At 29.8% G+C, this 15,575-nt stretch overlaps 2 protein-coding genes across 5 annotated transcripts in view; one reads left to right on the top strand and one right to left on the bottom strand.

Annotated features, from left to right (window-relative positions):
* Positions 1–15,575, top strand: part of LOC123271822 (gamma-aminobutyric acid type B receptor subunit 2) — a 432,312-nt gene that overhangs the window by 264,799 nt on the left and 151,938 nt on the right. The window lies entirely within an intron of this gene.
* Positions 10,408–13,603, bottom strand: LOC123271855. Its single transcript, XM_044738363.1, has 4 exons — positions 12,637–13,603; positions 12,124–12,575; positions 11,739–12,059; positions 10,408–11,670 (listed from the first exon to the last, which is right to left on the bottom strand). The coding sequence occupies exons 2-4, from the start codon at positions 12,206–12,208 to the stop codon at positions 10,580–10,582; spliced, it is 1,497 nt and encodes a 498-aa protein (XP_044594298.1). The 5' UTR covers positions 12,209–12,575; positions 12,637–13,603; the 3' UTR covers positions 10,408–10,579.

The following is a 15,575-nucleotide window of genomic DNA, read 5'->3' as shown; positions in this document are numbered from 1 at the left end:
CGCTTTGAATTTTTGAGGCGTTTTAAGGGACACTTTGAGGTTAAAAAATTATCGACGATATCCTTTGTTCATCCATTTTATCCAAAGTTATACCAACCCGACTAGAAATTTTAATGTAAGACCTATTGGGCCCGCGTTGGGTTTCCTAATAGGGACCCCACATGGGGATGTCACGCAAAGTCCTATGCGGCCCTCATTAGGCGATCCCTTTTAGGTCCCAAGGGGGAAATCCCTATCAGAACCCAATCTAAATTTTGAAAGAAAAAATATTATGATTTTCGAAAAGATTAAAAATAATTTGGGATCAGATACTCATATTATATTAGACCCCATTAGTAAATTTAATTTGAATTGAAATGAAATCATTGATCGAAAAAATCCTTGTCGTGAGTTGGGCTCGAACTTGCATCCTCTAGGTCCTCAGTCCTTGACGTTACCGCTGGTCGAAGCGGGAGTGCTGATGAGGATAGTTCCTATCTCGTATACATGAACTTTACCGGTTGACTGAGACATTATTCATTTTATGTTATTTCACTTTACTGACGTGAAAATACAATTTTTGTATAAATTAAATAAAAAATTGAAAAATAAAAAAAAAAAAATTTACCGAAAAATGTAAAAAAATTGAAAAAATAAAAAATAAAATTCCTTATAACTGTCCGATTTAATTTGGAATCCCCCTTATACTAACACAAAAAATTTTTTTTCGAAAATTAAAATTTTTTTGAAATGCAAGTTAATTTTTAAAATTTTATTGTATGGATAAAAATTTAATTATGAAAAAGTTTAATTTTTTTTACAATATAAATTCTTTTGCAAATGTAAATCCTCAAAAGTTGGATATTTTTCAAAAATTGAATTTTACATACTGACAATAAAAATTATCTTCAGTTAAAAGTTTTTTTTATACTAAGAAGTAAAAATTCTGAGTATGAATCTTGTTTCAGCAACATAAAAATGTATTTCAGTCTAAGAACTCACACAGAAAGGAAAATTCCTTTACTGGAGAACAAAACTCTTGGTTTAAGAAAATTTTCGGATGCCTGAAGGAAGACCGAAGTTGTGTTGGCCGAAGTAAAAAATTTTCTTGAAATTTTATTCTTGGTGGAAGTAGTTTTTTCTTAATTCAACTTATCATAAATACTTGATACAATAAATTTTTATATTTGATAAAGATTTTTAGATACTTTAGGGAAGCAGCGCCACCTACTTCAGCTGAGAAAAAAATTTTCTCACCTTGAGAAAATTTTTCTCTTAAATATTTGATACCGATTTTGTATTATTTTAGCGTGCAATTATAAATTTTGAATAAAAAAAATGATTTAATATTATTTGATCTTCCCATTTGACATGTTGATCAATAAAAATATTAATGAAAATTTACTTCTATCGAGATATTTAATTTTTTGGAGCAAGAGAGAAATTTTCTCAAGATAAGAAAATTTACTTCTATCAAGAACTAAATTTTTTCGAGCAAGAGGCTGAATTTTCTCAAAACAACAAGATTTTCTTAACTTAAATAAATTTTCTTGGATCAAGATACTTATTTCTTTAATAAGCAAGAAAATTAATTTTATTGGAATAAGTGAAATTTCTTGTGCCAAAAAAAATTTTTTTTTTTCGCTCAAGAAAATAATTAGGAAGAAAAATATTTTCTTGGCTCAAGTGAACCTTTTTTTTGTGTGGAGTACTTGAATTTAATCTGGAATTGATCCCAAATTAATCTAGAATAACTCCGCTAAAAAAACTCCGGATTCACTCTACACGCAAATTGTTTAATTACTTTACACCAAAACTCCGAGTAATGGGATTAAATTTTAATTTGAATTAAGATTTACTCCGAATTCATTCCGATTTTTAACAATGTATTTTTAATCTCGTAAAATTAAATTTTTCAAAATATAAAGTTATGTAAAATTTGATGAAGCTAAATTTTGTAGTTTTTATTTAACAATGTTAAATGATTTTTTTTCCTAATTCTTTTCTATACTTATCGGCTAGTTTTTATTTTTATTTCTAATTAATTTACAATGAATATATGCTAATAATATAAGCTCACAGATCTTTGGGTGATTGATTTTTTATATAAATAAACGATTGTCTAAATTTAAAGATTATTTCTTCATGCATCTACTCTCAGGTTGAGTTATCCCAATTGGATCCTACTACGAGCCCAGTTAGGAAAACCCATCGATGCCTTATTTACATTACGTTGGGAAAATTCTCTTTGGTCCCACACCGATTCCACTCGGGGAAACTTAGCAATTTTATTATTATTTTTCGTTGGGTTATCCCTCTTAGATCCCACACAGATCCCACTGGGGAAAATTTAGAAATTGGATTTTTTTTTTCCGTTGAGTTATCCCTCTTAGGTCCCACACAGGACCCTATTGGGAGAAACTGAATAAAAATTTTTAATTTTACGTTGGGATTTCCCATTTAGGTCCCACACAGGGCCTTATTGAGAAAAACTGAATGAAACTGCTCATTTTTGCATTGGGATTTCCCATTTAGGTCCCATGCAGGGCCCTATCGAGAAAAACTGAATAAAAATTTTTATTTTTACGTTGGGATTGCCCGATTGGGGGCTAATTAGGCCCTTATAAGGATTTTCCAATTGGGCGTGCTTCTTCGGGACCCAATCAGGTCCAGATGTATACGCTGGGTAATCCCAAAGTAATTTCTAGTCGGGAAGTTATCCAAATATCCTTGATTATGCAAATTTTAGTCTTTTTTTCAGTCCGAGTTTTCAATTCAAAAAAAATTTTATATTCAAAAGCCGTTTACAGTGTCTTATAGATAATATTCTGTAGTTTTCAAAACCCTCCTTAGATTTCCTATACGATCATTATTTCCAGAGTTATTGATTATCAAAGTCAAAATGAACTTTTTTGCTTTGATTGACGATAACTCCACGGCAAATCATCGAACAGGCTTTTTGATTACGTCAAATTAAAGGGTATTAAATATTCTAAAAGAGTTTTGTAAAGAAACAATGGAAAAAATTTTTTTGAAGTCCGTAGACTTTTTTTTAGACGATAAAAAATTTGGAAAAATTTTTTTTCGGTAGTTTTCTTATGATTTCTCCAGACCTGGACATGACAAAAAATTTCCATGGTCATGTCTGAAAACTAAACAGTTGGAACTACAATTTGGTTTTTTTTTTTTTTTTTTCTGTACGACCATTTTCCTCGGAGTTACAGCTCGTTGAAAATCACCCAAAAATTTGGAATTTTTCTTATATCCCTTAATTTTTGTGACTAGTGTATAATAATATATAATTAGACACAAACTTTTTTCATCAGTTACACTAAAAGAAATTTTCTTCAAAAAATACTGTTTAATTCATGATAATCATGGGACAGATGGCACGACCTAATCATTTGCCGGTGAGTGAGATAGTTTTTAACTTTTTTTCAACAAATTTTACCGTAGTGTACCGTAAATTTCATTGTTTTCAGTAAATTTTATGGAGTACCATAAGAAATTAGAAAAACGGTTGACCCTGAAGGCCATCCCTGCAACTTCTCGCTACTTTCGTAACTAAGCGCTTAAAATTGCACTTACTACATTTTTGAGCTCTTCGAGCTCAAAAATATAATTTTCATGTGGTTTTGAGCTCTTGGAGCTTAAAAGTCTGATAGAAGTTTAATAAAATACTATTTTTTGAATTTTTAAACCGCAATAACTTTTGAATGAATGAACCGATTTTCACGCGGTTGGCGGTATATTCGATGCAGTTTTTTAAATTCTATGATATACTTTTGAACAAAAATTGATCAGACCAGAGATGTCGGTGTAATTCGAAAAAAATACTTTTTTTCGTCAACGATAATTCACGAATGAGTCAACCAATTTTGACCTGCTTGGTGGCGATCGACGTGCTTTTTTGATGTTAAGAGCTGATTAGTTTTTGGAATTGATTGGTCAAGCCATTTAAAAGTTATTAAAAAAAAAACCACATTTGAAAAAAATTTTTTTCGTAGTTTTTTTCGAGATTTCTCAAAACCTACCGGTCCGAATCGGTCCAAATTGTATTCTAAATCTAAGTTCAGTTGAGCCCTTTTGAATGGCGCCAACCGCGATGAAATCGGTCAAGCCGTTCAAAAGTTATGAAAGGTTTACACACACACACACACACACACACACACACACACACACACACACACACACACACACACACACGCACACACATGCATACACACACATACAGACACCATAGCGGGGATAGTCAGGGAAACTTCCTGTGACCTTAAAATGTCGAGATCTAATGAACTCGATTTTTGCAAAACGGGGTGAAAACAATAACTTCCCGATTTTCTTAGCGGGAAGTTAAAAAAATGAATTTTTTCGTTTAAGTTTTATTTCAAAAATGGTAAAAAATAAAAGGGCCGCATTATGTCCCACGATAACAGTGAATTTATCGGTAATTTTTTTAAGAAAATTTCTTTCCATGTATTTGTACATGTAAAACTAATTATATATTAAATATTAACCCTTATAATTACGAAAATATAGAAAATTTTGTGACGGGCATATTTTCATTTTAAAAAGGATTTTTATAATTTTTGGTATCATCGAAAGTTAATCTTCTGTGCCCATTTTTCGAGAAATTTGAATAGTTTATTGATTCTAAAAGTTTGTGTCTAACCTTAATCCAAAAATGGTGGATAAGCTTTTGAAGGAGTGTTCATCTACTGAAAATTTATTAGATTTACATTTCAATTTATTTTATTTCATTGTAACGTTTTGTAAAATTTTTATTTTCTATTGGCAAAAAATTTCAATTGACATTCTTGATGAAAGCATTTCCCATTTTTTCATTGTCTAATATTTTCTCACCTCAAGTTGTAATAATATTTTCTCTTTTTGTGAGCTTTATTAAATTAACAAATAATTATAAATTTGTGTCTGTCACATTTGTCCATCAAATTATTCTTAATTCATACTGTAATAGCAATATTATTTTTAAAAATTATTTCAAAAGCACCCAAACGTTGTATATTGTAATTAAAAATATCGAAAAATTATTAACCAAATTTTTTTCTTCACAATTCATAACTCTTTGCAGTCACATAATAACGGCAGGCTGCCAGCTAATTATTAATTAATTCAATGATTCTAGTACTGTTCTTTATTTTAGTCGGAAGTTTTGAGTCAACTTAATTTATGACAAACTACGACTTGTGAATTATAAATTATAAATTCAAGGATTGTTAATGTAAAGGTTTGGTTTTATTAAAAGTTAAGAGTGAAGATAGTGTACCATAGAGCTCCTGAATAATCAAATTTAACAACGGCGATAGAACAAGTTTTCCGAGATATAATCTCATGAGTGCTTCGGTATAAAGGTAACAACGGGTAGATTTCTCTTAGATGAGTTGAAATATATTGAGTGAGTGAAAGGAGGTGAGGAACACGGAGAAAGCGGGTAATGGGTGGCGGGCAGAAGGGGTGGAGGCAAAAGAGGAAGGAGAAATGTGAAAAGTTTATTTGTTGATAACTTTAGATGAAACTTTGAAAATAACTATGAAGAAGTTTCTCTTATCTTGCTCATTAGCAACCCCGTGTTAATTGTGGATGAGTACGTAAATCCACCCACTTATATTCTTATGAATATTGCTGTAATAATTATATTATGATTATGATTAGAAAAGTAGCTATTGCTCAAGATAGTTGGGATAAAATAATTAAAACTGAAGGCAAACAGCGGGTATGTGTTACTTTGAAAGTTTGAAATAACTAACAGTGATGTAGGGTAGTGGTTGTACCATAAAGTTAATGTTACCATTAGAGTTACTTTTGTTTATTACTTTATCTAAAAAAAAGTATTTACGAAATTCATTCTAATTAATGTGTTTCCTGAATATGTGATAATAGATATACATATTTTAGAAAATATTATAATAAATTATAGTAATAATAGGGTGCGTCAAAATTTAATCTCTAAAAGCAACCTTTTAAAATTGGATTTTTGAGTTCCGCCTTTAGCAGGAGTTAGGTTTGGGCATTTCCTGAGATATTTTGATGTGTCAGGATTTATTTGATATTCGCATAATTTTTTAGCAGGAGTTTTGTTTAAGCATTTTTTCTGGAATTTAAAAATTTCAAAATTTGGCCAAACGAAGCTCCTGTTAAAAAATTCTGTGAATATCAAATAAATTATGACACACCAAAATATATTAGGAAACGCCCAAATACAGCTTCTGTTAAAAGCGAAACTCAAAATTCCAATTTTAAAAGGTTGCTTTCGAAGATTAAATTTTGACACACCCTAATAAACACACAATACTAATAATCCAATGACTAACCTCAACATGTCTAAATTGTCGTCAGATTGAAAACAAGTACATACACGATCTTTTCCAATATAATTATCATTGTAATTACCAATTGATAATTTGATAAACACAACAATATTTATAACAAAAATTACATACGATTGATCAAATAAATATATAAATAAGCCTTTCCAGCATGTGCTTACTGACAAACATAACAGTCAACTGTAAACATCAGTTGGCAGTTATTCAGTTGCTTATAAAACCCACTAAGGGGGCAGCACACGGTTGTCCGAATTATTTTAAACACTGTCTGATAAACTTCTACAAACTAACTTGACATAAATAATTAATTTGCAAATCAAATCAAATTCTAAAAAATTACAAACCAAACATTATAACAATTTTTTTTTTTTTTTTATAAAATAAATCAAATTTCTAAAAAGTTAAAAATTATAAAAAGTTTAATAATTAAAACATGAACTATTATACAATTTTATAAAAAATCAGAGGTCACTCGAAAAACTCGCACTACCTATTTGAACCAAGGATGTCGTTGTACACCAGACTTAGTTTCAATGATTGTTTGAATTGATTAACATTATTTATCCAATTACCCGTGATCCTATTCATATTACTATTTTATTGAACTGAAATTGAACCGCATTATAATAATGAATTATACTTCTATTCTCACGTATAACCTGATATAGTCATATATAACTATAGTAAGCCATGTATAGCCACATTTGAAAATTTTCTTTTTTTAATGGTTTCTTAACTGATTAAATTTAATGCCAACATTAAATTTTTATTATTTAACGATATTCATCGGAGAAAAATTTTTAAGAAATTTAATTAAATAAATGTTTTTACTGTTTATAACCGATATAAGAAAGGTTGTATTTTTTAAGGCTAAAGTTTATTTTCTCTTCTTTTCATTTAAAAAACCACCAAATCATTTCGTGATTCGACGGAGACACTTTTTTGCTCTATGGCTTAACTGGAAATCGCACACGTAGTACCTAGTCTGGAAATGAAAAGAAAATTGAAAAGTGGCTAAGTCAGCGTTCAATTCAGTGGTTTAAAGAAATCGACAGCGGTGTACTAAGGAAAAGCGCCCATATGCTGTTCATGAATAATATGTATCAAATTTTTCGATGAGTAATTTTTTTCAATTCTTGTAGAATATTTAAATATATAAAGTATCCCGACTAGAAATTGTAGTGAGGAATGCCGAAGAATTAGTGAGGGGCAAGTTTGGCTTGCCTAACTTAGGCAAGCCTAATTTGCGCCTTCTTAAATCCACGTTAGGCATAACGAAGATTGGCATGCCAAATTTGCATGTAATTTGGGACATCTATGGCAAGCCGAACTTCGGCGAACCTTTGGAATGCCTGACTAGCTGAAAGTAACGATAACCAAAGATTTGCCGAAGTTTGGCTTGCCATAAATGGCCCCAATTACTTTCAAGTTTGGCAAACCGAACTTCCGTAGACCTTTGGATTTTATAATTTCCTGCAAGTTAGGCATTCCTAACGTTTGACGAACTTCGGCGTTTCTTGCCAAAGTACTTTAAAACGGAGTGGGAGAAGATATTTGGCTTCAAGTCTTTCCAAGGTTAAGCCTTTTAGTTCTATACATATAAAAGAGTGTATTTATGAGAGTATTTGTGTATTGTACATATAAACATGGTGTCTCATGTATATACTTCATAAAGCTACAGGCTTTTATTGCATGCTTTAAGCACTAGCGCGAAGGTATGCTTTATTATCGACTAAAGATCAAGATTTTAACGTTTTATCACATTAAATCGTATCTGACAGTCATAGTGAACATATAAATGATACAAAAAGCACAAACTGTTGAAATAAAAAATAGTTAGTCAATTGGAGAAATTTTCTATCCTTTCAGAAGCCATGTCTAAAAATTCATTGCTAAATAAAAATTTAAGACAGCTAAAACGATATTCAATTGTTTCGTTGCACGAAAAAAAGTAAACAGTAAAATTCACTCGGATTCCGGTTAATTTTTATAGTTTCATACAGCGGACATCGGGGTGACAAAAATGTAAATATTACACAGCTTAATGTAGAAAGTATAAAAGCTACAATTTATAATTTAATATCGAAAATAAGTGATTAGTAGCTGTCACTATAGTAAATAACGACTCTCTCATCTTAAAAAATTATAGTTTCAAACAGTAAAAATTGCCGTTTCAATGCGTATGGGCAAAAAAGATATTACTAATGCTTTGCTAGAGCATTAACTTTACAAATGAGGAGAAGGGGAAGGACTTACACTTGGAGAATTTAACATTTGAATATATATATATATATATATATATATATATATATATATATATATATATATATATATATATATATATATATATATATATATATTACCAGTCCAAACAAATCAATAATTATAGTTTGATTTTTAGCGTTGCGTTTAAAATTTACCATTTTACCTTGTAAATATTGACGTTGCTCTTATAGAAATTTAGTAACTGTATTTTATATTTTTTACATGTCATGCGATCATTTTTTAGGTACAAAATAATAAATATCGAAGTCAAAATTCTTAATTATTATACTTATCTCGACATTTACATAGCGAATATTAGTTACTTATCGTAACATTTTCGACATTTACATAGCGAATATTACTGTTTGAAATAGTATTTTTTTCCACGTAAAAAATAAATTGCAGCATTTGAATGATAAATATTATAAAGTGATTATTAAAATTACGATTTTACTGTTTGAAATGGTAATTTTTACAGTTGATCATTACTTATTATAAATCAAGTATTATTTATTACAGTTTACTGCTTTCCGTGTGGGTGACCGACGATAACCCGAGAAAAAATTTTTCTATATAATCATATATAATTGTATATAATCATATATGATTATATATGGAATCACATACACGGAAATAAAATTGAAGGAGTTTTTACTAATTCACTATTGTAATTTTTACTAAATAAAAGAGTAACGGTGGACTATACTTCTTATTTAGTAATTTTTACGATCTACTATTGTAAATTTTATCCAACAAATAAGACAAGCAAGAGTCTTAAAAAGTCGAATACTATAGAGCAAATTATACAATATGTGTTTGTGAACTTTACCATTCAACTATTGTAAAAATTCACAGTTGGTTTTTTTAAAAGAAATATTAGGTAGGGAGAGAGATAGAAGGTTAGACTAATTGGTACCTGTACAGTAATCGAAAAAAGAAACCGACATTTTCGTGCTATCTGGGAATCGAACCCAGAACTCTGTGTTGGCAGCCAGAGACTCTCCCTCTACGCTATCTGAGGTAAACTAAGACACATATCCTTTAACATTTACATAAACTCGGAGTCTAGCGCTGTGCACGGCCATCACTCACACTAATTGAGAAACATTCCAATTCAACTATTGTAAAATTTGCTATAGTTCTATTGGAAAGATACAGAGGCAGCACTGGAAATTTTCATCTCTTACTTTTTACAATAGTAATATCGTATTTTTTCATGAATAAATAGTATTTTTTCTTCTAAAATATTTGAAAATTAATAGTAATCAAAGTATAGTCCAGCTTTACAATAGTTGTATCGTAAATTTTCCCAGAAATTTTTTCCCGTGTATACAATTATATATAATCATATATAATTATATGGGGTATTCCATGTCAAATCGACCATTTTTGAACTCGACCCCTTCAGATTTCGCTGAAACTTTTTCATTCTTTTCTACCCTTTGAAAAACGCTTTTGAGAATTTTTTCAAATTTTTTTGACCAACCCAAAAAAAGTTATGAATTTTAAAAAAAAATGGCTCTTTTATTTTCAAATAGCCATAACTTTTTTTGACATTGACTTTTGGGTACCTTTTTTTTTTTTTAAATTTTTGTTTTTGAATGAACTTTTTGAAAAATTACACAAAAAAAATTAAATACGTTAAATTTAACGAAATAATCGGATTTTTCGAATAAAATCGTGATTTTTTCAAATCACGTCGAGTTTTTTTATTTTTCAAAAACTTCAATTAATTTGACAACTATTTCCGTGAAGCCCGGAATGGGCCGAATTTTTATTTTTTTAATTGAAAAAAAAATGTCAAATTTTCAAAAATTAACAAAATTTTTTTTTTTCGTAAAAATTACTTCTATAACTGAATAAGTCCGATCCATCGATTTTTAGAAATTATATAGTTTACCTACAAGCTTTACGTGCCATTATAATGACTGGGATTAATGATTAATACAGTTAATTCTCAATGATTTCGAAAATAATGCATCAATTATTTATTTATTTTCTCTCTGACGCTTAAATATTTTACAAATTCTGTATTCATTCGAGTTTGAAAAGTTTTTAACTATCAAATAACCATTTTTATCCGGAATTACACAGTGTATTTGATGAGTGCCTACAATTGGTTTGGTTTTTAAGAATCGTTCATTTAAATCATTTGCTGCTGCTTCATAATCTTCAATGGGTGAAAACTTGACCATAATATTTGGCAAATTATCTGGATCAGATGCCCATTCAAAAAATCCGATAGGCGTTGTTATTTGCTTATCAACTGCAAGTTGGAGACTCGCTCTTGCTGCAAATCGTTTGAGGATGCCTCCAATCCCATCACACGGCCCTTTACCATGGGCAGTCGCAAAAAAATGCCATTCAGCAGGAATATCAAAATCCTCTTCATGATAGTATAAATTTACAAAATTTTTGAAATTTTTGAACTGTTGAGGAGCCCCATCAGAAAAATAATAAATTTTATTGCAGCGTTCAGGAAGGTCTTTTATATAATCGGTTATTAATTTGATGAAAACATGAACAGCTACAGCATCGTGATTATTACAGTCTGAAATAATCGCTAAACTCTTGTGTTCAAGTTTGTCATTTACTTTATAGTAAATAACCACCGGAAAAACAGTGGCCTGGTCATTATTCCAGTGAAAACCAGATGCTGCGTTCTGCACTACAAACGCATAATTTTCTGAAAAATCACAAATGACAACAAATTCATTTGGTTGTAATGTTTCTTTCAATGTTTTTAAAAATTTTGCTTGTTCCTTAGCGATGAATGTGTGAGGAAGAAGAGTCTTTAATTCGCCACAAAAATTTTCGACAAATTCTTCTGCTGGCTTAATAAAAGTTTCTAAACTGCATCTTGGTTTTGATATCCAATACTTATACGTAATATTTTCGATTTCTTGGTCCTCAAAACATGTCAATAAATTGTTACTCAACTCATCTACCCCCGGACAGTTCTTACATCCACCCAAATAACATTGATACGATGGAGTCTTACAAATAATCATATTCAAGCAATCACTGTAGTGTTTCATAGGATTTTCTGTATTTCTTGTTAAAGAGTAAACATTTGCACCTAAAATGAAAGGACATAAGTGAACTAAAATTCATGCATTTATAATTATTAACTAGTTTGATAATTACCAAGCATCATCAATTTAACGTTTTGGTGGATCGTACATACACAAATAGTATGTGTTCCACTTGCTCCAGCTAATATACAATGTTTTGGTCGCAAAGAAGCAAATTTGGAAAATCCAATTTTTTCTGTAGGGTTAGTTTCATGGAAACATTGGTACAGTTCTTTTAAATTAGATAAAATGAGTCGTTTTTGGACGTGGATTCGATTACCATCATCACTCCGAATCGAAACAAAGTCTTTCATCCCGGGCATCGGCGCACTATACTCATCATCGTTATAAAAATTCTCAACCTTTAATTTCACTTCATTAGTAATTGTTTTCCCTACGATAAAAAAAATGTTAAGTAATTAAGTTTTTAGTTGGTTTTGATTTTATGCTATACATACCTAATTTTGACTCAGGTGTTGACAGTATACCTTTTTCTTCAACCAAATTTTTAGCCACCCTTGACCAATGTCTTGATGTATTCATAACTTCACAGATATATCTTTCACTCCAATTTTCAGGTAGCAATGTTAAAATTTGTATTTTTACAGATTTTTCTGTGTCTTTATCGTTGAATTTGTCGTGTAACTTTTCAATTAAAGAGCGAAAATTTGCAGCATTATCATCGATCGACTCATCATCGATCGACTCTTCATCGGTTGAAGAGAGCAAAACTTTTTTCAAGCTGTCAGATATTCGATTTATTTTGTTGTTCAGAAATCGATTATTATTCAATTTTCTTGATGGAATTGGTGATTGATTTAACAGTTGTAAGGCTTGGTTTATTATGGGTAGTTGAGTTGCAGCGCTAACCTGGGATGCAGATGTTGATTGAGAACCTTGGGGTTCGCTACTGAAGGACAAAGAATATAGTGCTAGAAAAGTATTTGAGTATAAATAATTAAATAACTTACGGAATGATGTAGATAAAGGGAGATCTGTGGCAGTTGTATTGCTATCATTGTCGGACTGATCATTAGATTCATTACTGTCACTAGAGTTATTGCCTTCATGATCATTTACATCAACAGTGTTCGTTTGTTGATTAACTAATTCGGAAGCTTTTTTTCGACACGAACTACATAGTAAACTACAATCATCTAAACTTAACAATAATTTTACACTATCAGTCGCATGACGTAAACCACTTGTTTTATTATGTGGTTTTAACTTGAATGGATTACAACACCGAGAGATTTGCGTTTTTGACTCCATAATGTTTAGATAAATTTATTTTATCAAATAGAGATTTTAATATTATTTAAATAACTGATCCTTCAAGAAAGATTAAAACAGAAAAGTATGTATAAAGAAGAGGAATAATTTTTTTATTTAACAAATGCACCAACTAGAATCTTCCATTAAACAATAGATTGCACAACAGATTTATAGGTTAGTTAAAATATTAAACTGCAAAAGTTTCACTTACAAATGAAATCATACTACCGTGTAACATCTGCTTAATTGACTATGGGTAAAGCTATTTTTATCATATTCTAGATTATCGATCGAATTGATGTATTAAAATTTGAATCGTAGGCAGCATAATCGCAGACTAAGCTTATTAGTGGACAATATAATACCTTAAAATCGATTAATAGGACTTATTTAGTTAAAGAAGTAATTTTTACGAAAAAAAAAAATTTTGTCAATTTTTGAAAATTTGACATTTTTTTTTTCAATTAAAAAAAAAAATTTGGCCCATTCCGGGCTTCACGGAAATAGTTGTCAAATTAATTGAAGTTTTTTTTGAAAAATAAAAAAAAAAAAAAACTCGACGTGATTTGAAAAAATCACGATTTTATTCGAAAAATCCGATTATTTCGTTAAATTTAACATATTTAATTTTTTTTGTGTAATTTTTCAAAAAGTTCATTCAAAAACAAAAATTTAAAAAAAAAAAAGGTACCCAAAAGTCAATGTCAAAAAAAGTTATGGCTATTTGGAAATAAAAGAGCCATTTTTTTTAAAAATTCATAACTTTTTTTGGGTTGGTCAAAAAAATTTGAAAAAATTCTCAAAAGCGTTTTTCAAAGGGTAGAAAAAAATGAAAAAGTTTCAGCGAAATCTGAAGGGGTCGAGTTCAAAAGTGGTCGATTTGACATGGAATACCCCATATATAATCATACATGATTATATATGGAATTGTATATGAGGTTATATATAATTAGATATGACTATATATGGAGCAATATACAACCATGCAGGATTATACATAGTTCCATATACAATTATATATAAGTATATATTAGGGTGATTCAAAAAAACTTTTTAATTTTTTTTTATAACTCTTAACCTCTCAAATGTTTCTATTTGATATAAAAAAAATCCTCACCAAAGATGAGCCCTATAGCTCAACTCTAAGGGTTCGCTATTGTTATTTTAGTTTCCCATTTAATTAACATGGGAAAAATTCTTTTTTGTTTTAAATTGAATTTACACATAATTTATGAAATTTTTTACAAAAAACGATTTTATATTCTTAAAGTAGAGTCTTAGAGCTTTACAAAACTCTAAGACAAAGTATGATTATCTCTACAAAAAGACTAGTTACAGCCATTTAAAAATGACTAAATTTCGAAATTTAAAGAAATAGTTGGCAATTGGGTCATTCCATGTCAAATCGACAAATAGTTAGCATCGATCTCTTTCGATTTGGACAAATTTTGGTCAGAAGTTTTCGTTTATCATAAAACGAAGTTCTGCCAAAGAAAAAACAATAAAAAAATTTTTTTCAAAAGATATGCAAATTCAAAATTTCACAATTTTTTCAGTTTCTCAATTTTGTTTTTGTAATATCTCGAACGCTATTGTAGATATAGGAACGGCCTTTTGTTTGTTTAAAAGGGGACACACGGAAAAAAAAATTATAGAATATGCGAGAAAAAATTATTAGATAGCTCGGACTGGGATTCGAACCCAGAACCCAGAACCAAATCAAATTACCTTAGCTTAAGGGATGATTTTGAGGTAAAGTTAAATTTTTATCATAAATCCGCCGCGGAGATAAACAATTTGAAGAAAAAAAAATTCCGAAAAATATGAATTTTTCGATTTTTTATCCTCAAAAAACATGCAAGCCCCACTTCTATATAATTACTAAATTTTCAACATTTTAAAAAGCTTTAAAGAATTTTACAAAATATTTCAAAAATTTTCTAAAATCTCTTTACTTTCAAGTATAACGTTGTAAGGTTTGCATACAACTGTCGCAGCAGGATCATGAGTGTTGTATAATATTCATTAGTAATTTGTTTATGGACTGGATCGCCTATACTAAAAAATAAAAAAATTATTAATATTATTAAAATTATTAATATTAATTTGAAAATAATTTTTTTTTTTCAATGACGAATTTTCATATGTAATTTCTAAAAATTTTATGAACATCTCTGGAAAAATATAAGTACACTGAGAAAAAAGTATTTTGCTACTAAGGATATTTTTTTTGATAATCAGAATACTTGGTATTGTGCTACTAAGAATACGTGGTATTTTGATTATCACAATAAGTATACTGATTTTCACAATACCTAGGTATACTGATTATCAGTATACCAATGTAACAGACTATTAGATGTTTATAACCTCACTTTACTGGCACAAATCAATTGACTTATAAAGCTAACAAAACAAATTAAAATTAAAATTAAAAGTGTAATAATAAATTTTTTTCTTACTACGCCGGTCGAAAGTACGGGGTTCCCGCTGCGATTTCACGGCAGAAAGCCCCGCTTTGATGCCGTGGTTGAGTCGCACATGCGCTCTACGACGGGGAGCCGAAATAATGAATTCATGCACTGACAACGAGACACGAGTCGGCAGAAAGTCTGAAAGTTGGTAGTCGCGCTCT

The sequence above is a fragment of the Cotesia glomerata genome, linkage group LG9, assembly GCF_020080835.1.
Source record: "Cotesia glomerata isolate CgM1 linkage group LG9, MPM_Cglom_v2.3, whole genome shotgun sequence".
Taxonomy (NCBI): Eukaryota; Metazoa; Arthropoda; class Insecta; order Hymenoptera; family Braconidae; genus Cotesia; species Cotesia glomerata.
Note: the sequence above shows the minus strand (reverse complement) of the source record. Positions and strands in the feature narration are given on the sequence as shown.

What these genes read in the sequence shown, in the direction of transcription:
- LOC123271855 (XM_044738363.1), bottom strand. Translation starts at nt 12,208, where the DNA reads ATGAATACATCAAGACATTGGTCAAGGGTGGCTAAAAATTTGGTTGAA. An exon ending in AACACCTGAGTCAAAATTAG is followed by an intron (nt 12,060 to 12,123) that starts GTATGTATAGCA and finishes TTTTTATCGTAG; the next exon opens with GGAAAACAATTACTAATGAA. An exon ending in CGTTAAATTGATGATGCTTG is followed by an intron (nt 11,671 to 11,738) that starts GTAATTATCAAA and finishes CTTTCATTTTAG; the next exon opens with GTGCAAATGTTTACTCTTTA.